General features: G+C 43.0%; 1 protein-coding gene across 1 annotated transcript in view; it reads left to right on the top strand.

Moving 5' to 3' along the window:
- Nucleotides 1-27,328, top strand: part of FRAS1 (Fraser extracellular matrix complex subunit 1) — an 845,787-nt gene that overhangs the window by 737,953 nt on the left and 80,506 nt on the right. The window contains exons 49-53 of the mRNA XM_069743201.1: nt 3,256-3,396; nt 3,600-3,827; nt 20,698-20,811; nt 23,740-23,890; nt 25,320-25,479. Of these exons, the coding sequence (XP_069599302.1) occupies nt 3,256-3,396; nt 3,600-3,827; nt 20,698-20,811; nt 23,740-23,890; nt 25,320-25,479 (794 nt within the window). The remainder of the gene's footprint in view (nt 1-3,255; nt 3,397-3,599; nt 3,828-20,697; nt 20,812-23,739; nt 23,891-25,319; nt 25,480-27,328) is intronic.

Genomic DNA, 27,328 nt, shown 5'->3' with positions numbered 1-27,328 from the left:
GAGGCGTCTGTAATTTACATCATAGGTAGACCTCAACTATGGGAGACAAACTGAGAAAAAAAAATCCAGAAAATCACATTGTCTGTTTTTTTAACATTTTATTTGCATATTATGGTGGAAAATAAGTATTTGGTCAGAAACAAAATTTCATCTCAATACTTTGTAATATATCCTTTGTTGGCAATGACAGAGGTCAAACGTTTTCTGTAAGTCTTCACAAGGTTGCCACACACTGTTGTTGGTATGTTGGCCCATTCCTCCATGCAGATCTCCTCTAGAGCAGTGATGTTTTTGGCTTTTCGCTTGGCAACACAGACTTTCAACTCCCTCCAAAGGTTTTCTATAGGGTTGAGATCTGGAGACTGGCTAGGCCACTCCAGGACCTTGAAATGCTTCTTACGAAGCCACTCCTTCGTTGCCCTGGAGGTGTGCTTTGGATCATTGTCATGTTGAAAGACCAAGCCACGTTTCATCTTCAATGCCCTTGCTGATGGAAGGAGGTTTGCACTCAAAATCTCATGATACATGGCCCCATTCATTCTTTCATGTACCCGGATCAGTCGTCCTGGCCCCTTTGCAGAGAAACAGCCCCAAAGCATGATGTTTCCACCACCATGCTTTACAGTAGGTATGGTGTTTGATGGATGCAACTCAGTATTCTTTTTCCTCCAAACACGACAAGTTGTGTTTCTACCAAACAGTTCCAGTTTGGTTTCATCAGACCATAGGACATTCTCCCAAAACTCCTCTGGATCATCCAAATGCTCTCTAGCAAACTTCAGACGGGCCCGGACATGTACTGGCTTAAGCAGTGGGACACGTCTGGCACTGCAGGATCTGAGTCCATGGTGGCGTAGTGTGTTACTTATGGTAGGCCTTGTTACATTGGTCCCAGCTCTCTGCAGTTCATTCACTAGGTCCCCCCGCGTGGTTCTGGGATTTTTGCTCACCGTTCTTGTGATCATTCTGACCCCACGGGGTAGGATTTTGCGTGGAGCCCCAGATCGAGGGAGATTATCAGTGTTCTTGTATGTCTTCCATTTTCTAATTATTGCTCCCACTGTTGATTTCTTCACTCCAAGCTGGTTGGCTATTGCAGATTCAGTCTTCCCAGCCTGGTGCAGGGCTACAATTTTGTTTCTGGTGTCCTTTGACAGCTCTTTGGTCTTCACCCTTGTGGAGTTTGGAGTCAGACTGTTTGAGGGTGTGCACAGTTGTCTTTTTATACTGATAACAAGTTTAAACAGGTGCCATTACTACAGGTAATGAGTGGAGGAAAGAGGAGACTCTTAAAGAAGAAGTTACAGGTCTGTGAGAGCCAGAAATCTTGATTGTTTGTTTCTGACCAAATACTTATTTTCCACCATAATATGCAAATAAATTGTTAAAAAAACAGACAATGTGATTTTCTGGATTTTTTTTTTCTCAGTTTGTCTCTCATAGTTGAGGTCTACCTATGATGTAAATTACAGACGCCTCTCATCTTTTTAAGTGGTGGAACTTGCACTATTGCTGACTGACTAAATACTTTTTTGCCCCACTGTATATATGTCAGTGAGACACATATATGTATATATATTAATATTTATTCCAGCGCTATACAGCTTGAAAGCCGGTAATTCAATTACCGGCTTTTTCTTTCTCCTTCCTAAAACCCGACATGATTTGAGACATGGTTTACATACAGTAAACCATGTCTTCTCTCCATTTTTTTTTGCAGATTCCACACTACTAATGTCAGTAGTGTGTATCTGCAAAATTTGGCCGTTCTAGCTCTTAAAATAAAGGGTTAAATGGCGGAAAAAATTGGCGTGGGCTCCCGCGCAATTTTCTCCGCCAGAGTAGTAAAGCCAGTGACTGAGGGCAGATATTAATAGCCTGGAGAGGGTCCACGGTTATTGGCCCCCCCCTGGCTAAAAATATCTGCCCCCAGCCACCCCAGAAAAGGCACATCTGGAAGATGCGCCTATTCTGGCACTTGGCCACTCTCTTCCCATTCCCGTGTAGCGGTGGGATATGGGGTAATGAAGGGTTAATGCCACCTTGCTATTGTAAGGTGACATTAAGCCTAATTAATAATGGAGAGGCGTCAATTATGACACCTATCCATTATTAATCCAATTGTAGTGAAGGGTTAAATAAAACACAAACACATTATTTAAAATTATTTTAATGAAATAAAAACAATGGTTGTTGCAGTATTTTATTCAACGCCCAATCCAGTCACTGAAGACCCTCGTTCTGTGAGTAAAAAAACATAATAAACCAACAATATACTTACCCTCCGCAGATCTGTAACGTCCAACGATGTAAATCCTTCTGAAGGGGTTAAAACATTTTGCAGCAAGGAGCTGTGCTAATGCAGGCTGCTCCTCGCTGCAAAACCCCAGGGAATGAGGCTAAAAATAGATCAATGATCTATATTTAGCTTCATTTGCGGTGAGGCGCCCTCTGCTGGCTGTTCATAGATCGTGGGAAATTATCTAGAAAGCTCCCTGGCTATATATATAAATAGACAGTATATATATATTTTCTTTTCTTTTTGGGACACATGGATCACTTCTATAGCGGTATGTTGGTTTTGCTAGCCTGCGAGAAAACCACGCAGTACGGATGCCATACGGATTACATACGGAGGATGCCATGCGCAAAAAACGCTGACACACCCTGCCTACGGAGGAGCTACGGACCACTTTTTTCGGGACTTTTCAGCGTATTACGGCCGTAATATACGGACCGTATTGTTTTACGCTGTGTGTGACGCCGGCCTTATAGTCGTCATTTCTGGGGGGTTTTAATGTCAACAGCAGAGCTACTTTAAAAAGCATTAAGTATTAGCAAAAAATTAATAAAGAAAAGCTTTCATGTCTTAGATGTGTCGGTGCTGCAGGTGAATATTAAAAATATTCAATGATTTGTGTGCATCTTGACTTTAGGTTTTTTTTTTTTTGCATTGCATCAGAGCTGATTTGCACTGACCTATTTATTTTTCTTTGTAGGTGTAGGTGGTGCTGACTGTTGGGAATTGTAATTTTTGTATTGTCTAAAAGCACCCAGAGGTTGTTACACTCAACTAATATCACAACCTTTGTCATTTTACATAGAGGAAAAATGAATTTGAACAGACAATGAGTTCACCAAAATCTTTCCTTCTATCCTTCTACTTGTGCTTCTTTTCCTGCTTAGAAACTTACCGTAAATAAGGATGTCGCTGGCAGTGTTTATTCTGTATCTCTGATATCTTTTATATTTTAGGTATCCCAGACTTTTTACATCACTATTAATAAAGTAGATGACTCTATACCCATGCTGCAGAATTTAGGAATGAGGGTGCAAGAAGGTGTTCGAAAGACTATTACCGAATTTGAGCTGAAGGCTATTGATGCTGATACAGAGGTATGAGGCTCTTCAATGCTTCGGTTTGTTAGAATGTACCTTTTTCTTGAGAACTGGAATCCTTATGACTTTTTGGCCATGACCAATTATTATATTAATGTATGCTTGAAAAAAAAGTTGATGGCTTTTGGCGATCACTAAATTAGACATATAGCATTACTATTCGGTAATATACTTAATACTGTCTCTTATCTTGACAACAGGCGGAATCTGTTACTTTCACCATTGTCCAGCCACCTCGTTATGGAGTAATCGAACGCAGTACCAATGGTCAGAGCTACCGTCAGACATTTTCCTTCACAATGGATGACATCTATCAAAATCGTATCAGCTACAATCATGATGGAAGTAATACTCTGAAGGACCGATTCTCCTTTACTGTCTCAGATGGAACCAACCCTTTCTTTATTGTGGATGATGGGGGGAAAGAGGTGATTTTGCATATCTATAAGTGTTGAAGATTTCAGTGGTCTAGTACTTATTGTGTCCTTTATTTAACGGTGGCTAGTAAAAGAAATATCATAGTGATGGATATTACAGTTGAGAGTGGAAAAATCAGCAATAAGATGGCATACAACAAAAGTGCCTCATGTGTGCTCTAAGTTTGAGCTGTGTAAGGCTCCTCATGCTAAGCTTGGCCATACATGTGAGAAAAGTCATCTAAGTCTACCGATTTCTGGCTGACCCCTAATGATGGATGATGGATGTCCATGGTAATAAGGGACGGACATGTTGGGTTCTACATGCCAGATTTTGCTATTTTTCTTGATTTGTCTCCACTAAAATAAACATCTGGTCTCAGACAAGCCTCTATGTTTATGGTGAAGCTCACAAAATAGTAATAATAATGTGTGTGTATGTATGTATATATCTAGATCGATGTTTTTATATAGATATATGTGTATGTACACTGTGTTTAGAGTTAGGGTATATTCACACTGGGCGTTTTTTTTTTGTTGTGGTGTTTTTTTTTAATGCTAATTTTCAGCTGCTTTTTACAGTACCAGCAAAGCTTATGAGATTTCAGAAATCTCATGCACACACATTGGTTTTCTTGTGTGATCATTATTTTGTGTATTTTGCTGCATTTTTTGGACATAGAACATGTCACAGCGTTTTTCCGGCGTTTTTCAAGCGTTTTCCACCCATTGACTTGAATAGATGGTAAAAAAAAACGCTGCAGATATGCAGGTTAGCTTTTCTTGCAGCGTATTTGCTGCAGAAAAGTCAAGGACAGCCGGATGTGACGTCACACTCAGCTCTGCTACATCTAGATGACAGGCTGCATGATGCATCCATACAGTCTGTCATCCAGCAGAGCGGACCAGATCCCTATTCACTTGTACGACATTACAGTGTGTGACACGCTGTCATATGCATGATAGCGCGGCAAACACCGCTTCTGATCGGCAGGGAAATCATCCTACACTGTCAGAAGACAGCGGGAGTGCTCAGCTGTGATCGGAGGTATAAACTTTACCTCCGATCACTGGTGTCAGCTGATGGGACTACTGCCCCCATCATCTGACACCTACAGCCGCTAATTACAGTGCCAGCAGGAGCAGCGAATGAGAGTTTTAATCTGCCGCTCCCGCTCCTGTGCTATAAATAAATAATAAAAAAACAAAAACCTGCGTGGGTTCCCCCCCTAATTTTGATAACCAGCCAGACAAAACTCACAGCTGGGGACTGCAACCCCCAGCTGTCAGCTTTCAGCAAGGCTAGTTATCAAGAATAGAGGGGACCTCACACTTTTTTTTTAATTACCATATATACTCGAGTATAAGCCGACCCGAGTATAAGCCGAGAAATACTTAATGACTTAATGAATGCATATGCAGCTCCACCCCTATGGGAGTGGAGTCGGGTCCATATTCAATACGGTAATGAGCGGTACCATGTGACCGCTCAATACAGGAAGAAGCTGCCGGCGCCCGGAGAACCAGGGACGTGCAGGGACCATGGCAGGAGCAGTTGAGTATGATTAGACAGCTGCCACTCCCCCTCCCCTGCTGACCCCTGGGAATGACTCGAGTATAAGCCGAGAAGGGCAATTTCAGCCTAAAAAAATTGGCTGAAATTCTCGGCCTATACTCGAGTATACACAGTATTTAAATGAATAATTTAAAAAAAACAGTGTGGGGTCCCTCCCCATTTTTGACAGCAAGCTTCGCTAAATCCCACAGCTGGGGGCTGGTATTCTTAGGCTGGTAAGGGGCCATTGATATAGGCCCCCAGCCTAAAAATAGCCGCCCGCAGCTGCCCAGAAAAGGCGCATCTATTAGATGTGCCAATTCTGGCGCTTTTCCTGACTCTTCCCACTTGCCCTATAGCGGTGGCAAGCGGAGTAATGAGGGATTAATGTCACCTTCCTATTGTAAGATGACATTAAGCCAGCTTAGTTACTATTATTATTTATTATTATTTATATAGCACCATTGATTCCATGGTGCTGTACATGAGAAGGGGTTACATGCAAATTACAGATAACACTTACAGTAAGCAAACTAACAATTACAGAATGATACAGAGGGGTGAGGACCCTGCCCTTGCGGGCTTACATTCTACAGGATGGTGGGGATGGAGACAATAGGTTGAGGGTTGTAGGAGCTCTGGCGCTGGTGAGGCGGTAGCTTCTGTAGTGGTGAGGAGGCAGCAAGGTCAGTGCAGGCTGTAGGCTTTCCTGAAGAGGTGGGTTTTCAGGTTCCGTCTGAAGGATCCAAATGTGGTTGATAGTTGGATGTGTTGGGGCATAGAATTCCAGAGGATGGGGATATTCTGGAGAAGTTTTAGAGGCAGTTGGGTGAGGAGCGGATGAGCGTGGAGGAGAGAAGGAGGTCTTGGGAGGACCAGAGATTACGTGAGGGAAGATATCGGGAGATTAGTTCAAAGATATATGGAGGAGACAGGTTATGGATGGCTTTGTAGGTCAGTATTAGTAGTTTGATCTGGATAGGCTGAGGGAATGGGAGCCAGTGAAGAGATTTGCAGAGAGGGGAAGCGGAGTAGTAGCAAGGAGAGAGATGAATTAGTCGGGCAGCAGAGTTAAGGATGGACTGGAGAGGTGCAAGGGTGTTAGCAGGGAGGCCACAGAAAAGGATGTTGCAGTAGTCAAGGTGGGAGATGATGAGGGCATGCACAAGCATTTTAGTAGATTGACGGTTGAGGAAAGGACGGATTCTGGAGATATTTTTGAGCTGGAGACGACAGGAGGTGGAAAGAGCTTGGATGTGCGGTTTGAAGGACAGGGCAGAGTCAAGGGTTACTCTGAGGCAGCGGACTTCCGGTACGGGGGAAAGCGTGATGTCCTTAATTGTGATAGATAGGTCAGGTATGGAAGATTTATGAGATGGAGGAAAGATGATGAGTTCAGATTTGTCCACATTGAGTTTGAGGAAGCGAGAGGAGAAGAAGGAGTATATGGCTGATAGACACTCTGGGATTCTGGACAGCAGGGAGGTGACATCCGGGCCAGAAAGGTAGATCTGAGTGTCATCAGCATAAAGGTGGTACTGGAATCCATGAGACTTTATGAGTTGTCCCAGGCTAAGTGTATAGATTGAGAAGAGTAGGAGTCCTAGAACAGAGCCTTGGGGGACTCCAACAGAGAAAGGGTGGGATGAGGAGGTAGTGTGGGAGTGGGAGACTCTGAATGTGCGGTTGGAAAGATCCAGGATAGGGCGAGGTCTTTGATGCCAAAGGAGGAAAGGATCTGTAGTAGGAGACAGTGGTCAACTGTGTCAAAAGCAGAGGATAGGTCTAGGAGGAGGAGTACAGAGTATTGTCCGTTAGCTTTGGCTATAAGTAGGTCGTTAGTGATTTTGGTCAGGGCTGTCTCAGTTGAGTGATGGGGGCGGAAACCAGATTGTAGATTGTCAAAGAGCAAGTTAGATGAGCGGTGGGAGGAAAGTTCAGCGTGGACTTGCTGCTCCAGGAGTTTGGAAGCGAATGGGAGCAGTGATATTGGGCGATAGCTGGACATAGCAGTTGGATCGAGGGTTGGCTTTTTAAGGATAGGTGTGATTGTGGCATGTTTGAAAGCAGAAGGGAAGGACACCTATCCATAACTAATCCTATAGTAATTAAAGGGTTAAATAAACACGCATGCAGAAAATAATAAAATAATAATAAAATTAATTAAATAAAACACCACACAGTTTTACCATTTTATTATTCTGCCATTCCAAGTGAAGCCATTGATCTTCTGGAATAAAAATAAAATAATAAACCAAAAGTATACTCCCTGATCCGTCGTAGTCCGATATAACGAGTGTCCAACGCAGTAACTGGGGGAGATAAAGCTTACACCCGGGAACGCTGCTAATGCGACCTCTCCCGGCTGTGAGCGACTGGGGAATGAATGAGACGGAGCCGGCACAGGCTCAGTAACTAGCAGTGACGTCACCGAGCCTGCGCTTTCTCACTGCCTGACCTGAGGTAACCTCTGCACCGTGGGAAAATGCTGAGGAAGAGGATACCACAGGTAATGTATCTATTCTATCAATCTATCTATTCATGCTATCTATTCTATCTATCTTTCAATTCATTCTTTCTAGTCTATCAATATATTCATTCTATCTATTCTATCAATCTATCTATTCATTTTATCTATCTATTCATTCTATCTATCTATAGGAAGTTGTTTTTTTTCTCTTTGTGCACTCAACTTTATTGGCATGCACAAAGAGAAAAAAAAACGCATGAAAAAACCCCACCAAAAACATGACAAAAAACGCACCAAAAATGCACCTAAACCTGCATTTTTTAGTGCAGCTTCTTTCCTGCCAAAGATGATGAGGTTTTGCTGCAGAAAAAAATGCAGCAAAAACGCCCTGTGTGAACTTACCCTTATAAGGCAAGTGAGTATTTTGACCAGATCATCGTGTTTTTTTGCATATTTTCTAACTCTAAGCTGTATAAACTTGCATGCTTATTGTATGAAGCAGGTCACGTGATGTGTATTTGTGTAAAAGGGAGGGTCATGGTCTAAGGATATCAACACCGTTTATCAAGGTGTGTATAATTATTAATAAGCAGTTTGTTTCTTTGCTGACAAAATCAGCCCAAAATTAGATTTAACAGACTCTGAAAAGTCAAAAATAGTTGCAAAACTTAGAGAGATGCAGCCTTCTTGAAATTGCAAAGATAAGGGGGTATGATCACAGAACCATCAAATGTTTTGTAGCAAACAATCAATAGGGTCTCAGAAAACTTTTGAGAAAAAAAGATGCACATTAACTGTCAAAGATTCAAGAAGAATCAAGCGTGAAGACACCAGGAACCCATTCGCCTCCAGTACTGTTATATTCCAGTACTGCAGCCTCCTTGGAGAGCTCAGAAGTACAAGGTGTTCATTTCTCAGACACATGGCCAAGGTAAGGGAGGCTGAAACCCGACCACCACTGAGCAAGACATTTAAATGTCAAGACTGGGCCAAGAAATGGCCAGCCAAGCAGTGGAGTACTTCAATGCATGTGATAAAGCATTGTCCTGTATAAATATCATGGTTTTCTTGAAAGATGCAGACTTTTACCTGTGCCACTGCTTGAAGAGAGTGTTTTCTAATGATTAGCAGTAGGTTTAGGAGTTGATTTTGTGTCCAGCTTCAACCCAAAAAGGTCCAACTAGTTCATCTTTAATATTACCAGCCCATAGCAGTACCCCATCTCCACTTTGTTGGCATCTGAGTGAAAGTGGAGGTCTGTGCCCATTAAGCAGGGCCGGCGTCAGTACCCGGCACACCCGGGCAAGTGCCGGGGCCCTGAGCAGGCAGGGGGCCCACTCGCCGTCGGGGACACTGGTGTGCTATAGTGCCGGCCCCCACGAGTGGACCCCCTGCCTGCTCCGGGCCCCGGCACTTGCAATACTTACCTCTCCCGGTTCCAGCGCTGCAGCGTCTTCCATCCTCTGACTGTGGCGTTCAGGTCAGAGGGCGCGATAAAGTCACCATTGCGCGCCCTCTGCCTGAGCAGACGCAGCACAGACAGCAGGAAGACGCCGACAGTGAGGAGTCTAGAGCAGAGCAGCGTCAAGCAACGAGAGGTGAGTATTTCATTTTTTTTTTTTTAGATTTGGAGCAATATATGGGGACCATCAGAATGGGCCCATATATGGAGCATTATATGGGGCTAATTCTATAGGGAGCATCTTATGAGGCTAATAATATAGAGAACATCTTAAGAAGGCAATTCTATAGGGAGCATTATATGGGGCCAATTTAATATGGGGCCAATTTAATATGGAGCATCTTATGGGGTCAATTCAATATGGAGCAGTATATGGGGCCAATAATATATAAAGCATCTTATGGGACTAATTATATATGGAGCATTTTATATGGCCAATTATTTATGGAGCATTATATGGCGCCCATTATACATGGAGCATCTTATGGGGCCAATTATTTTTGAAGCATTATATGGGACCCATTCTGTAGGGAGTATTATATGGGGCCCATTCTGTATGGAGCATCATATGGGGCCCATTCTGTATGGAGCAATATATGGGACTCAGTATACTGTATGGGGCCAATCATATACTGTATGGAGCATTATATGAGGCCCATTATATATGGAGCAATACATGAGGCCCATCATATACTGTATGGAGCATTATATGAGGCTCATTCTGTATGGAGCATAATATTGGGCTCATTATTCTGTTTGGAGCAATATATGGGGCTCATTATTCTGTATAGAGGACTATGTGGTGCCAATTATATTGTATGGAGCACTATATGGGGCGATTATACTGTATGGGGCAATATATGGGGCTCATTATTCTGTTTCGAGCAATATATGGGGCTCATTATTCTGTATAGAGGACTATGTGGTGCCAATTATACTGTATGGAGCACTATATGGGGTTCATTATTCTGTTTGGAGCAATATATGGGGTTCATTATTCTGTATAGAGGACTGTACTGTCCGGTTTCTGAGCTAATGTAGAATGTTCAATAGATATCACTCATGTAATGTAAGAAGTAAGTGAAATCTTTGGCATTGTACTATACCTATATTTCTTTGCCGTATCAGTGCATTATGAATTGTGGTATGTGTTAAAGGGGCCCACTGGGACTCTTTCGCCCAGGGCCCATGAAAACCTGGAGCCGGCCCTGCCATTAAGGGTCCAGCCACGGGCCCATCCGCCTGATCCATCAAGTGTCACTCTCATCTGATCATCCAAATCCAAACTGAAGAAAAAGACAGCACCACACCGGATAGTGAAAAGCAGCTCACATATTTATTCTGCCTCCTGCGGCAACGTTTCGGTCCAAAGACCTTTGTCAAGCCCAGTACACAGCATTTCAAATGCTGTGTACTGGGCTTGACAAAGGTCTTTGGACCGAAACGTTGCCGTTGCCGCAGGAGGCAGAATAAATATGTGAGCTGCTTTTCACTGTCCGGTATGGCGCTGTCTTTTTATTCAGTTTGGATTTGGATGTTCTGTCTGGGATGGACCCCTGGTGAGGACGTGCGCCCCGATGTCCACAGAGACTATATAATTATAGGGTGCGGCTTTACTGCTTTCTTTGAAACTCTCATCTGATCAGTCCATAAAACCTTAAGGCTATGTGCACACGATGCGGAAAACACTGCAGATCCGCAGCAGTTTCCCATGAGTTTACATTACAATGTAAACCTATGGGAAACAAAAAACGCTGTGCACATGCTGCGGAAAAAAACGCGCGGAAGCGCAGCGGTTTACACTCCACAGCATGTCACTTCTTTCTGCGGATTCCGCAGCTGTTTTACAGCTGCTCCTATAGAAAACCGCTGTTGTAAAACCGCAGTGAAATCCGCAGAAAAAGCGAGGTAAATCTGCGATAAATCTGCAGCAAAAACGCAGCGTTTTTGCCCTGCAGATTTATCAAATCCGCTGCGGAAAAATCCACAGTGGACCATTATACGTGTGCACTTAGCCTTAAAGAATCTGTCTTCCTTCAGATATTTTTTGACTCAGCCTTGACATTTCAGTTTGTGTTTTGTTTGGAGGTGGTCGGGTTTCAGCCTCCCTTACCATGGCCATCTATCTGATCACTGAACACCTAGTACTTCTGGGGACTCCAGGGAGGTTGCAGTCCTGGAATATGACCTTACTGGAGGATAATGGGTTCCTGGTCACTCCACATTTGATTCTTCTCAAATCTTTGAAAGGGAATATGTTTCTTTTTTTCTCAACACGTTTTTTGCGACACTGTAGACTATTTGCAACAAAACATTTAATGGTTCTGTGATCACATGCCCCATTATCTTAGCAATTTCAGTGCTGCTTCCCTCTTAGTATTGTAACAATTTTTTACTTTTCAGAGTCAGTTAGGGTCTGTGCACACATTGCTGATTTGGCTGCGGATCCGCAGCAGTTTTCCATGCGTTGTACAGTACCATGTAAACCTATGGAAAACTAAATCCGCAGAGCACATGCTGTGGAAAATTCCTGTGGAAACGCCTTGGTTTATTTTCCGCAGCATGTCAATTCTTTGTGCGGATTCCGCAGCGTTTTACACCTGTTCCATAATTGGAATTCGCAGGTGAAATCCGCATAAAAACGGTGGTAAATCTGCGGTAAATTCGCCGGTAAAACGCAGGGCGTTTTACCTGCGGATTTTTCAGAACCTGTTCTGAAAAATCCGCACAGAAATCCACAACGTGTGCACATACCCTTAAATCTCTTTCTTGGCTGATTTTGACCTGAGGAAAATAAGCTGCCTAATAATTCTGCTCTCTCATTACACAAATACACATCGCCTGATATGCTGCAAACCAATAAGCATGAAAAGATTATATTTTCAACATACTCACTTGCATAATCATTAAGCACACAGTATATATGTATATACTATACTGTTCAATGGTTTTAGACAGGTTTGAAATGCTGCAAAGTGAGATTGCTTTAAAAAAAAATAGTAATACCATATATACTCGAGTATAAGCTGCCCCGAGTATAAGCCGACTCCCCTAATTTTGCAACAAAAAACTGGGAAAACTTATTGACTAGAGTATAATCCTAGGGTGGAAAATGCAGCAGCTACCGGTAAGTGTCAAAAATAAAAATAGATACCAATAAAAGTAAAATTAATTGAGACATCAGTAGGTCAAGTGTTTTTGAATATCCATATTGAATCAGGAGCCCCATATAATGCCCCATACAGTTCATGATGGGCCCCATATAATACTCCATACAGTTTATGATGGGCCCCATAAGATGCTCCATATTAAAATATGTCCCATATAATGCTGCACAAATGTTGATTATGGCCCCATAAGATGCTCCACATAACAATGTGCCACATATAATGCTCCATGCAGTTCATTATGGCCTCGTAGATGCTCCATATAACAGTGTGCCACATGTAATGCTCCATGCAGTTCATTATGGCCCCATAGATGCTCCATAGAACAATGTGCCACATATAATGCTCCATACAGTTCATTATGGCCCCATAGATGCACCATATAACAATGTGCCACATATAATGCTCCATAGAGTTCATTATGGCCCTATAGATGCTCCATATAACAATTTGCCACATATAATGCTGCTGCTGCTGCAATAAAAAAAAATGACATACTCGCCTCTCGTCGCTGCTCCTCGGCGTCCCGTCTCTCCGCACTGACTGTTCAGGCAGAGGGCGGCGCGCACACTAATACGTCATCACGCCCTCTGTCCTGAACAGTCACTGCAGAGGACGCGGAAGATGGGGCGGCGGTGGAACGAGGGAAGGTAAATATGAAATACTCACCTGCTCCCGGTGCGGTCCCTGGCGGGACAGATGGTCTCCGGCGCCGGCAGCTTCTTCCTCTGTTCAGTGGCCACTGGTATCGCTCATTACAGTAATGAATATGCGGCTTCTCCCCTATGGGAGTGGAGTCCATATTTATTACTTTAATGAGCGGTACCACGTTACCGCTGAACAGGGGAAGAAGCTGCCGGAGACCATGGGACATGCAGGGACCGCGTCAGGAGCGCCAGGAGCAGGTGAGTATGTAACCGTCGTCGCTCCCCCTCACCTGCTGAACCCCCCATCCCCGCCAACCATGACTCGAGTATTAGCCGAGAGGGGCACTTTCAGCTCATTTTTTCGGGCTGAAAATCTCGGCTTATACTCGAGTATGTACGGTAGTTTATTTTTGTCAGTTAACAAAATTCAAAGTGAATAAACAAAAGAGAAATCTAAATTAAATCTTTATTTTATGTGACCACCCTTTATAACAGCATCAAACTATCAATTCTGCTGGTACAGTTGCACACAGTTTTTGAAATAACTCGGTAGGGCGGTTTTCTCAAACCTCTTGGAGAACTAACCACAGATCTGTGGAGGCAGGCTGGCACAATTTCTTCTGTCTCCTCGTGTAATCCCACACAAACTCAATGATGTTGAGGTTAGTGCTCTATCATCGCCTCCAGCACTACTTGCTCTGCTTTATGCTACCAATAGTTGTTAGTGATTGTGGCAGTATGTTTGGGCTAATTGTCCTGCTGCTGCTGCTGCTGCTGCAGAATAGATTTGGAGCTATTCAGAAGCCTCCTTGATGGTACTGCATGATGGATAAGTGTCTGTCTTTATATTTCAGGCTTGAGGACAGTAATAAATGGGCAGTTTCTTGGTATGAAATATTTAGCTGTAACAGAAGAAAGTTTGTTCACTGAAGGGCTGGAGAGTGGTACAATAATGAAACTCTGCAAGCAACAGTGAAGCATGGTAGTTCCTTGCACATTTGGAGTGGCAATCCAGCAAATAGAGTTGAGGATTTGGTCAAAATTAAGCCCTTTATCCCCCAAGCCTGTTTTCACCTTTATGACCGGCCAAATTTTACAATTGTAATAGCTCTGGAACGCTTCAACGGATCACACTGATTCTGAGCCTGTGTTTTTTTCATGACATATTGTACTTCATGATAATGGTAACATTTCCTCAATATGACTTGCGTTTATTTGGGGTAAAAATAGGAAATTTGGCAAAAATGTTATAATTTTCTTTTAATTTTTGTGCCCTTAAACCAGAGAGCTATGTCACACAAAATAGTTAATGAATAACATTTCCCACAGGTCTACTTTACATCAGCACAATTTTTAAATATAATTTTTTTTTGTTAGGAAGTTAAAAGGGTTAAAAGTTGACCAGCAATTTCTCATTTTTCCAGCAAAATTACAAAACCATTTTTTTAGGGACCACATCACATTTGAAGTGACTTTGAGGTGCCAATATGACAGAAAATACCCAAAATTGACACCATTCTATAAACTGCTCCCTTCAATGTGCTCAATACCACATTAAAAAAATATTATACCCTTAATGTTCATCAAATGAATTTTTGCAATGTGGAAGGAAAAAATTAATATTTATTTTTTTGCAAATATTTTACTTCAGACCCAAGTTTGTATATTTTCACGAGCGAAGCAGAAGAAAATAGTACCCAAAATTTGTTTCTCCTGAGCACACAGATACCCCATTTGTGGGGGGAAATGTACAGTTTGGGTGCACAGCAGGGCTCAGAAGGGAAGGAGCATCGTTTGACTATTTGAATGCAAAGTTGGAATTGAAAGTGGATGCCATGTCCCGTTTTTAGAGCCCATGATGTGCCTAAACAGTGGAAACCCCCACAAGTGACCCCATTTTGGAAATGAAACCCCATAAAGGAATGTATCTAGATCTGTTGTGAGCACCTTGAACCCCCAGGTGCACAGAAGGTTACAACGCTGTCAAAATAAAAAAAAATCACAGAAATGTTATTTTAGCCCCATATTTTTTTTTTTTTACAAGGGTAACAGGAGAAATTGCACCATAACATTTGTTGTCCAATGTCTCCTGAGTACGCCAATACCCCATATGTGGGGGGAAACTACTGTTTAGGCACATGGCAGAGCTCAGAAGGGAAGAATCGCCCTTTGACTTTATAAACTAAAAAAGATTACCGTATATACTCGAGTATAAGCCGACCCGAGTATAAAAGTATAAGCCGACCAATAAAAGTTAAATTAATTGAGACATCAGTAGGTTAAGTATTTTTGAATATCCATATTGAATCAGGAGCCCCATATAATGCTGCATACAGTTCATGATGGGCCCCATATAATGCTCCATACAAAATACGCCCCATATAATGCCCCATACAGTTTATAATGGGCCCAATAAGATGCTGTGCATTAAAATATGCCCCATATAATGCTGCAAAAATGTTGATTGTGACCCCATAAGATGCTCCATAGAGACATTTACCCCATACAATGCTGCACAAATGCTGATTATGGCCCCATAAGATGCTCCATAGAGATATTTGCCCCCATATAATGCTGCACATGGCCCCATAAGATGCTCCATAGAAATATTTGCCCCATATAACGCTGCATATGGCCCCATAAGATGCTCCATAGAGATATTTGCCCCCATATAATGCTGCACATGGCCCCATAAGATGCTCCATAGAGATATTTGCCCCATATGCTGTTGCTGCGATAAAAAAAAAAAATCATATACTCCCCTGTTGTGAGTTCTGTTTTTGGGCTCCCTCTGGTGGTTACTGATGGTACTGGGTGATTTGTGTTCTGCTGTCTCTGGTGTCCACCTGTTCTATTAGGATTTGGGAGTTTCCTATTTAACCAGGCTTTCTTGTCATTTCCCCGCCAGCTATCAAGGTTATCAGAGTGTTTTGTTACCTCAGCTTCTGGCTTCAGTAATATTCAGGACAAGCTAAGTTTTGATTTTTCTTGTTCCACATTTTGCTTTATTTTTGTCTTGTCCAGCTTGCATATAATTGTCTCTTTGCTGCTGGTTGCTTTAGTGGGCTGAAATTGCTCCTCATGTTCCATGAGTTGGAACATGAGTTCAAGTAATTACAGGATGGTTTTTTGAAGGGTTTTTTGCTGACCGCGCAGTTTACTTTTGTATCCTCTGCTATCTAGTTTTAGCGGGCCTCATTTTGCTGAATCTGTTTTCATACTGTGTATGTGCCTTCCTCTCATTTCACCGTCATTATATGTGGGGGGCTGCTATTTCTGTGGAGGCCTTTCGGGAACTTAAACGCCGGTTTTCTTCTGCTCCTGTGTTGCGTCAGCCTGATGTTTCGCTTCCTTTCCAAGTTGAGGTTGATGCTTCCGAGATTGGAGCGGGGGCGGTTTTGTCACAGAGAAGCTCCGATTGCTCGGTGATGAAGTCATGTGCATTCTTTTCTAGAAAATTTTCGCCCGCTGAGCGGAATTATGATGTGGGTAATCGGGAACTTTTGGCCATGAAATGGGCATTTGAGGAGTGGCGTCATTGGCTGGAGGGTGCTAGACATCGTGTGGTGGTCTTGACTGATCACAAAAATCTGATTTACCTTGAGTCTGCCAGGCGTCTGAATCCTAGACAGGCTCGTTGGTCACTGTTTTTCTCTCGTTTCAATTTTGTGGTTTCATACCTGCCAGGTTCAAAGAATGTGAAGGCGGATGCTCTTTCTAGGAGTTTTGTGCCTGACTCCCCTGGAAATTCTGAGCCCACTGGTATCCTTAGGGATGGGGTGATTTTGTCGGCCGTCTTCCCAGACTTGCGACGTGCTTTGCAGGAGTTTCAGGCGGGTAAACCTGATCGTTGTCCGCCTGAGAGACTGTTTGTTCCGGATAGTTGGACCAGTAGAGTCATCTCCGAGGTCCATTCTTCTGCGTTGGCAGGTCATCCTGGAATATTTGGTACTAGAGACTTGGTGGCCAGGTCTTTTTGGTGGCCTTCCTTGTCGAGGGATGTGCGTTCTTTTGTGCAGTCTTGTGAGGTTTGTGCTCGGGCTAAGCCTTGCTGTTCTCGAGCCAGTGGATTGTTGTCACCTTTGCCTATCCCGAAGAGGCCTTGGACGCACATTTCCATGGACTTTATTTCGGATCTCCCTGTCTCTCAAAAAATGTCTGTCATCTGGGTTGTGTGTGACCGCTTTTCTAAAATGGTTCATCTTGTACCCTTGCCTAAGTTGCCTTCCTCCTCTGAGTTGGTCCCTCTGTTTTTCCAGAACGTGGTTCGTTTGCATGGGATTCCGGAGAACATCGTTTCTGACAGGGGATCCCAGTTTGTGTCTAGATTTTGGCGGACGTTCTGTGCTAAGATGGGCATTGATTTGTCCTTTTCGTCTGCATTCCATCCTCAGACGAATGGCCAGACGGAGCGAACTAATCAGACCTTGGAAACTTATTTGAGGTGTTTTGTTTCTGCTGATCAGGATGACTGGGTTACCTTTTTTCCGCTGGCTGAGTTTGCCCTTAATAATCGGGCTAGTTCTGCTACCTTGGTTTCTCCTTTCTTTTGTAATTCGGGGTTTCATCCTCGTTTTTCCTCTGGTCAGGTGGAGCCTTCTGATTATCCTGGAGTGGACATGGTGGTGGATGGGTTGCATCGGATTTGGAGTCATGTGGTGGACAATTTGAAGTTGTCCCAGGAGAAGGCTCAGCAGTTTGCTAATCGCCGTCGCCGCGTGGGTCCTCGACTTCGTGTTGGGGACTTGGTGTGGTTGTCTTCTCGTTTTGTTCCTATGAAGGTCTCTTCTCCTAAGTTCAAGCCTCGGTTCATCGGTCCTTATAGGATCTTGGAAATTCTTAACCCTGTGTCGTTTCGTTTGGATCTCCCGGCATCGTTTGCTATTCATAATGTGTTCCATCGGTCGTTGTTGCGGAGGTATGAGGTACCTGTTGTTCCTTCGCTTGAGCCTCCTGCTCCGGTGCTGGTGGAGGGAGAATTGGAGTATGTTGTGGAGAAGATCTTGGATTCTCGTGTTTCCAGACGGAAACTCCAATATTTGGTCAAGTGGAAGGGTTATGGTCAGGAGGATAATTCTTGGGTGGTTGCCTCTGATGTTCATGCTGATGATTTGGTCCGCGCTTTTCATAGGGCTCATCCTGGTCGCCCTGGTGGTTCTCGTGAGGGTTCGGTGACCCCTCCTCAAGGGGGGGTACTGTTGTGAGTTCTGTTTTTGGGCTCCCTCTGGTGGTTACTGATGGTACTGGGTGATTTGTGTTCTGCTGTCTCTGGTGTCCACCTGTTCTATTAGGATTTGGGAGTTTCCTATTTAACCGGGCTTTCTTGTCATTTCCCCGCCGGCTATCAAGGTTATCAGAGTGTTTTGTTACCTCAGCTTCTGGCTTCAGTAATCTTCAGGACAAGCTAAGTTTTGATTTTTCTTGTTCCACGTTTTGCTTTATTTTTGTCTTGTCCAGCTTGCATATAATTGTCTCTTTGCTGCTGGTTGCTTTAGTGGGCTGTAATTGCTCCTCATGTTCCATGAGTTGGAACATGAGTTCAAGTAATTACAGGATGGTTTTTTGAAGGGTTTTTTGCTGACCACACAGTTTACTTTTGTATCCTCTGCTATCTAGTTTTAGCGGGCCTCATTTTGCTGAATCTGTTTTCATACTGTGTATGTGCCTTCCACTCATTTCACCGTCATTATATGTGGGGGGCTGCTATTTCTGTGGGGTATTTCTCTGGAGGCAAGAGAGGTCTGTGTTTCTTCTAATAGGGGAAGTTAGATCTTCGGCTGGTGCGAGACGTCTAGGATCAACGTAGGCACGTTCCCCGGCTATTGTTATTTGTGTGTTCAAGTTTAGGGTCGCGGTCAGCTCAGGTTCCATCACCCTAGAGCTCGTTGGTGCTTGTCCTTTTGTGATTCCCTGCCATTGGAATCATGACACTCCCCTCTCGTTGCTCAGGCCCCCGGCACTTGCTATACTCACCTTTCCTGTTCCACCGCTGAGCGCCGCTGTGTCTTCCGAGTCCTCTGCACTGACTGTTCAGGCAGAGGGCGGCGCACACACTAATCGTGTCATCGCGCCCTCTGACCTGAGCGTCACTGCAGAGTACGCGGAAGACGGAGCTGCAACGACGGTGGAACGGGGGAAGGTGACTATGGGCGTGGAGTCGGGTCCATATTCATTACTGTAATGAGCAGTACCATGTGACCGCTCAATACAGGAAGAAGCTGTCAGCGCACGGAGAACCAGGGATGTGCAGGGACCGCGCCAGCAGCAGGTGAGTATTATTAGACAGCTGCCGCTCCCCCTTCCCTGCTGACCCCTGGAAATGACTCGAGTATAAGCCGAGAGGTGCAATTTCAGCCTAAAAAAATGGGCTGAAATTCTCGGCTTATACTCGAGTATATACGGTACTTCATTTTACAAACTACACTCCCCAATGAATTAATCTAGGGGCGCAGTGACCATATTGACATAACATGTGCCTCACAGAATTTTATACCATTGGACAATGGATCAAGAATAATTACATTTTTACCACTAAAATATTGTTTTAGCCCCAAGTTTTTAATTTTTCTAAGGGCAACAATGGACCTCAATTTGTTGTAAAAATGTCTCCTGAGTACACCAATACCCTATATGTAAACTGCAAAAACTTTTCAGGCACAGTGCAAAGCTCAGAAGGGAGGGAGCGCCATTTTATTGGGCCCCGCGATGACGTTGAGGGGGTGCCAATCGGAGGGCAGAGGGAGGGGAGCTCCCTCCCTCTGCCATCCTTTTAAATGCTGCAATTGTTATCGCTCGCAGCATTTAGGGGGTTAAGCTGTCGGGAGCAGTGTGAATTGATGCTTTTATGATTTTGTGATGACAAAGTCTGATCTCAGCAAATATTGATGTCATTTCAATCTATTTTTAGTTTATTCTCTTAAATCTTTCAGAGATAATCTTATAAATGTGCCCCCGTACTGTGTAATGGCTGTGTCTGACCATACAGGAACATAGTCTGATCATACTACATCTCCTGGGCGGGGGAGGAAGCAAAAGTGAGTATTCAGACAGGACAGCATGGGATTGCAGATGATTATTTCTGTGAGGTAAATCAATGTTTTTTAAAAGCTACTGGTAGTTTGTTTTTAACAATGCAGGGAAATGTTGTACCTCATATAAAGAAGCAGCTGTGATCCCATGCTGTCCTGCCTGTTTACTCTGTTTTGCATCCCCCCCTGCCCAGAAGATCTGGTATGGTCAGACACAGCCATTACACAGTACACGGCAGGGGCACATTTATATGATTATGTCAGTACACATCTAATGTATTATTATTCCAAGATCTTTTAATTATAATGTACTATGTTTGTGGGAAAAAACCCTTTATCTGATAAAATTAAGCTATTAACACTTCCACTTTTGAAAGCATTATTACTTTGCAGCATTATACTGTAAAATGTGTGTTGGTGTGTGTAAAGATATTCTATCAATCTAATTTATCAGAAATACCAAATTTCAATTTATACAGAAATGTCGGAATGGATATCTCTTCTTGCAATGTAGTATTGCCATTATACTATTATATGTACCTTATTTTGCCAGATTGTAACTGCAGCTCCTCAGAGATTTAAAGTAGACATCCTTCCGGTTGATGATGGAACACCAAGAATCATTACCAATTTAGGACTTCAGTGGTTGGAATACATGGATGGAAAGGTACTGGCAGCTAAACTGAATTGTCATTTAGGCCGGGGTCACACTAGATGCAAGAGCATCGGATGCGATATGCTAACGACGGTCGGCTCCTGCTCTGCTGAGAGCAGGAGCCTAGTGTCATGCTACTGTGAGAGAATCGGAGCACAGCTGCGGAGGAGGCAGAGAAACTCATTTCTCCTTCTCCTCCACTGCCAGGGTCTGCATATATCGCACCGCACTCGGATGATATCTGACTGATATGTGTTGTGTCACTCGCACCCATAGACTTATATGGGTGTGAGTGAGCTGAGGCTCGGCCGAGTCTCGGTGCCAATTGCAGCATGCTGCGATTGTTCGTGCATGCCGATTTGGCATGAGAAAATAATCGCAGATGTGAGCTGCCCCATAAATTATCACTGGTCTGAGTGCTATGCAATGTTTTCTCACATAGCACTCGTCCATATTCAACGCTAGTGTGACCCCGGCCATAGACTCAATTTGATGAGTTATTAATACTTCCTACCTAAGGCGCCCATGACTTCTTTTCATGATCTAATAGAGGAGTATCAATAATGTGTTTCATTTGGCAACATATTTAGATTTGGTCATTTATGGATATTATAAAAATGTAATTTACTGTCTGCAAACAGGTTAAATGTGTTATAAACCTTACCATTGATAATATTGTATGGGGAGATTAGACTGGAAGAGATTTCCTAATATTCTCCTAAATTAAATTTTGTAGTTCAGCTACACTTAAAAGAAAACTAAACCTACAAATAAAATAAGTGAACATAAGAAACACTGCACAGTGTTGACTGGTCAACCAAATTTCTATATGCTTTCTGTAGAAAGTCTACACATGACACAAGGGTTAATTTCCTACTGATCAATTCCATTTGAGGCTTAAATTTTGGTTGAAGAGGTAGGTTTTGGTTATTGACTTGCCCTAACTTTATAGGTTACTACTTCAATGGAGCATTATGGCAAATCTCCTACAGCCATAGATAGATACATGGGTTTCTTAGGTGGTCAGAAATTGGCCAATCTGAAAGAAAAGCATATAAAAGAGAATTATACATCACTAGATGGAGGCCCGATGCTATCGCATCAGGAGGGTGGTAGAGTCGCGATGGGGGCTGGCTTTGCAGCGTTGAGAATCTCTCCCCTCATGTGCTCACCCACCTATCCACTCTCTCTTTCCCCATGTGCTGACTTCTCCCCTCTGTACTCTGTTCTTTGACTTGTCTACCCCATGTGCTATTCCCCTTGTCTGCTGTATTCTCCTTCCTGTGCTGTGTTCTCCCCTCATGTGCTGTCCCGTTTGAGCTGTCTCCCGGCTGTGCGAGTCCTATCTTGCTTAGTAGGCTGCGTATGACGTATACAGTGTGTGTGGTGCGTACGGCATATACAGTGTGTGTGGTGCGTACGGCATATACAGTGTGTGTTTGTGTGTGTTGCATACGGCGTATACAGTGTACGTGTGTGTGGTGCGTACGGCATATACAGTGTGTGTGGTGCGTACGGCATATACAGTGTGTTTTGTGTGTGTGGTGCGTACGGCATATACAGTGTGTGTGTGTGTGTGTGTGTGGTGCATACGGCGTCTACAGTGTGTGATGTGTACAGCATATACATTGTGTGTTTGTGTGTGTGGTGCGTACGGCATATACAGTATGTGTGTGGTATGTACAGCATATACACTGTGTGTGTGGTGTGTACGGCGTATACAGTGTGTGTTGCGACGGTTTTCCGCTGGTGGTATAGTTAAAGAGGCTGGTACCACCAGCAGTTTCCATATTAAGACACCCATCACTTGGGTGTCCCAATATGGAGGTCGGTGAACTTCCGCCTCTTGGAATTCTGGGATCCGGACACATCTGGACGGAACAGGATGTGAAAACATTACAAGGTAATTATATATTAAGATAAGGTGATGAAAAGTGCTGAGAATAAATAATAATTGGGTGTTTTTTCTGTGTTTTCTATATTTGGTGTTCCATTAATAAGCAAGGACAATACAATAGGTGCTTTACAATCTTGTATCATCTTTGAAAAGTTAAGGTACCGTCACATTAAGCGATGCTGCAGCGATATAGGCAACGATGCCAATCGCTGCAGCGTCGCTGTTTCGTTGCTGTGTGGTCGCTGGAGAGCTGTCACACAGACAGCTCTCCAGGGACCAACGATGCCGAAGTCCCCTGATAACCAGGGTAAACATCGGGTTACTAAGCGCAGGGCCGCACTTAGTAACCCGATGTTTACCCTGGTTACCATTGTAAATGTAAAAAAAACAAACAGTACATACTTACATTCCGGTGTCTGTCCCCTCGCCGTCAGCTTCCCGTACTGACTGTGAGCGCCGGCCGGCCGTAAAGCAGAGCGGTGACGTCACCACTGTGCTTTACGGCCGGCCGGCGCTCACAGTCAGTGCGGGAAGCTGACGGCGAGGGGACAGACACCGGAATTTAAGTATGTACTGTTTGTTTGTTTTTTACATTTACAATGGTAACCAGGGTAAATATCGGGTTACTAAGCGCGGCCCTGCGCTTAGTAACCCGATGTTTACCCTGGTTACCAGTGAAGATATCGCTGAATCGGCGTGACACACGCCGATTCAGCGATGTCTGCGGGAGATCCAGCGACGAAATAAAGTTCTGGCCTTTCTGCTCTGACCAACGATGTCACAGCAGGATCCAGATCGCTGCTGCGTTTCAAACACAACGATATCGCTATCCAGAACGCTGCCACGTCACGGATCGCTAGCGATATCATTGTTAAGTTGTTCAGTGTGAAGGTACCTTTAGTTTTCCTGTGTTGTGGATTTTCCTTCTCTTTCTCCTATTCAATGCAGTCTACAATTTTTGCTGATAAAACTCAACTTTTTTCTCTTTTACAAAACGTCACTTGGTATTTCATGAAAACTTGCAATATCTGGATTATTTACAGGCTTCTAATTACATTACGAAGAAAGAACTAATGACCATGGACCCAGACACAGATGACAAGCTACTCACTTATGAAATTTTAAGTGGGCCCACACATGGCTATTTGGAAAACAAGCTAAAACCTGGGGTCCTGCTCACTTCATTTACACAAGGTATGCTTTTTTATATAAACTATTTGATCACTCTGCATAAAAATCGTGAGTTACACTTTAGTATGAATGGTGACACTGAAAATACTTAGTAAAATTCTTAGGCCAGGTTCACACATTCAGCATTTGATCAGAATTTTACCTCAGTATCTGTAAGCCATAACCAGGAGTGGGTGATAAATCCAGAAGTGGTGATGTGTTTCTATTATACTTTACCTCCTGGTTTTGGCTTCTAAATACTGATGTGAAATACTGACCAAATACTGATAGTGTGAATGTGGCCTTAGACTTGCCAAAACTAGATTAGTTAAAAACCGCAATTACTTGTTTTTTTAAGAAACTGTTATGAAAAATGCTTTCAGAAATGCTTCTCTGTTGAGTATCTAGAATTGTCAATAATAGAGATGAGCAGATTGATTAGTGGGACTCCGCTCCAGCGTCCAGGTAAGTGGTACCTAGTGCTTAGAAGGGAGGACCTTCTGATGCACTCAACTTGGCATTTGATTTATCAGGGCTGGCACAATGTTATCTGTGCATCACATCTTACAGATGATACTGCGCCATCCCTGGCTATTCAAAAGCTGCTCCACTGACTCTACAAGGTAATTTATGGCAGCCATAAAAATGTTATTCTGGTGTTTTGAGTTTTTTTTAGTTACGCCTTTTACAATTGGATTCATTTATTTTATATTTTTACAGAATTGTTATTTCTGAACCAAGGGATACCAAATCTGCTTATTTTTTATTGTTTTATTTTCAATGGGGCAAAAGGGGTGTGATTTGAACTTTTGTGTTTTTTCTTTTTCTTTTGTTTTTTTTGTGCACTTGAAGCTGCGATTGTCCTATCGACTGTGCTTATACGTAGCAGTGCATCACGGGCCAGCGTTCACAGATGGATCGCAATGACAGGCATGGGGTTATGTGCAGACCCCTAGCTGACATGGCCACCCATCGGTGCCCTGCAATCACATCACGATAAGATAACCGACCGTTCCCTTTTGGCTCATGTTAAATGCGGCTTAACTGGATTTAACAGGTTAACAGCCATGGGTGGAGCATCACTCCACCAGCTGCTGTTAAAAGCACATTACGGTTCATGACATAGCTGACATTCTGAGATAAAACTGCATGAAAAGACATAGGATTTCTTACAAATAAACACATGTAGTGTGTTCATTGTAGAGCCTGAGACACATTTCCTAGATAATTTTTTTTATTTAATAATTCTCTTGAAATATTCTTTAACTAGAAATCTCTTAATGCAAGAGATTTCTATTACTACATCACTTACTGTTCTCCACTATCTTTCTGATCAATTCTTGTGGTTTGCTGTATTTTTAATGAACATTAATACATTTATGTTGAATTGATAAGTTTGATGTAAGTTCATATACTTTTGGGTCTGCCAATGTGTTTCTTTTTCTCATACCAGAGGACGTAAACCTGGGTTTGATATGTTATATTTTGAATGAAGCCAAGTACATGGAAACCATGGATAACTTTAAATTTCTTGTGAAAGACAGTAAGCCCAATGTGGTCAGTGACAACATGTTCCACATCCAGTGGTCACTGATCAGCTTCACACATGCTAGGTAAGTCAATGGCTATGAAAAAGGATTAAAGGGGTTTTCTGCTCCTTTCGTTCACTTTTCCTTTAGTCTCCGTGTGGTTAAAAAAAAAAAGGAAATGACATATGGTATGTTGACCTTGAGATCCCCTGGCAGTACTCCCACTAGCTGTGTCTCCTGCCAGTCTTCTCCTTCTCTTTTAGCTTGGTTGGCACCTGTCAGCTACAGCTAATCATTTCGACCATTGCTATTCTGCAATAGTCATATGCTAACCATGTTGGAAAAGAAGGAGAGGGACACACAGTAAGAAAGGTCAGAGGAACAGGGGATCAGAATGTGAATATATGCTATTTATTTCTACCACACTGGGACCATGTGAAAAGTTAAAGAAGGTGCTGAAAACCCTTTAATTTAATTGACTGATATGAAACCTTTTTTCTTTCAATTCCAGCTCATTGCCTAGAAGACTGACCACCCCTGTTGGTCAGTATTAGGAGGTAAAATCGTGCTTCAGTGATCTCAGTTTCAAAACACTGCTTACGAGTTCTATAGAAAGAGCTTGTAAGCACTGCACATATTCTGCTGTCTAGTAGCAGTGGTCTGTCTCCAAGGCAATTAGCTGTAGGCAAAAAAAAAAAAGTGTTGAAAGGAACTTTACAGCTTGATTAGTGGAATGATTATTCCAGGGGAAAACAATGCCCCCACGACTAGTCACTTACTAGCATGTCACTGGTCAAATTATAAAAACGACTTTAGGGTCATTTATAAAGCAAGGAGCCACCAAAGTGGCTTGTTTGAAACTATTAGGGTATGTTTCCACGGTCAGGAACCGGCAGCGCTTTGGAAGCAGCACATGTCCGCTCCATCCAAAGCGCTGCCGGCTTTTGAACGCAGGTGATTCCGCATGTGTTCATTGAACCGTGCGGAATCACCACGCCCAATAAATTGGACGGGAAATTTATCTTGACATGTCTGGTTACTCAGGGAAGCCGGAGGTGTTTGTGCACGCATAGTGGAGGTGGGATTTCTTCAAATGACATCTGTAACAGCTGGCCTCTGCAGCATTTACTGACCGTGGGAACATACCATTAGGAGTGGAGTTAAGACATGGGGGTAGTTTCGGGGACATGGGGAAGCTGTAAGATTCCCTTTAATATCCAAAACAGGTGAAAATTTCAATAAGCTGTAAATTGCAAATGTGCTTTGAATTTAGAAGCAGTTTCCAACAATACCCCTTTATTATTCACAGATTTTACCGCAGAATTGAGAATTTTGATAATGACTGATCAATTCTAGGAAAGAAAGAAACAGATTTCTCTGATAAGACATGTTACAAAGTTGATTATTTTCATGTGTACTATTGATTTATGGAAAAAAAATTAATGACTGTTACTCTTTTAAGTATTTTGCAACATCTACTCATAAATATAGGTTCTTAGATCCCTAAGCAGTTAACAATTTATTGAATGCCCTATGCTTTTGATATGGCAAACCATTACTATTTTTTTCTCCTTCATGTAACTCTCCAGAATGTAACTCTCCAGAAAAAGAAAGTGTTCCTATCCCGAGATAATCTTATAAATGTACCCCTGTGTAATGGCCGTGTCTGACCGTGCATGAACATGGTCGGGTATACCTAATTTCCTGGCCAGGAAAGGAAGCAAAAGAGTATATACAGACATTACATACATGGGATCACAGCCGATTCTTTCTTTGAAGACATTGCTTAAAAACAGGACATTCTGTCCTGTCTATATAATCTTTTGCGTCCTCCCCTGCCCAGGAGCGGTGGTATGATGAGACCCTGTATGTCCCTGTACGGTCAGGCACGGCCATTACACAGTACACAGCAGGGGCACATATATAAGATTAT

This window comes from Ranitomeya imitator, chromosome 1 (assembly GCF_032444005.1).
Source record: "Ranitomeya imitator isolate aRanImi1 chromosome 1, aRanImi1.pri, whole genome shotgun sequence".
In the NCBI taxonomy this organism is placed as follows: domain Eukaryota; kingdom Metazoa; phylum Chordata; class Amphibia; order Anura; family Dendrobatidae; genus Ranitomeya; species Ranitomeya imitator.
This window is presented reverse-complemented; position numbering and strand designations above follow the sequence as displayed.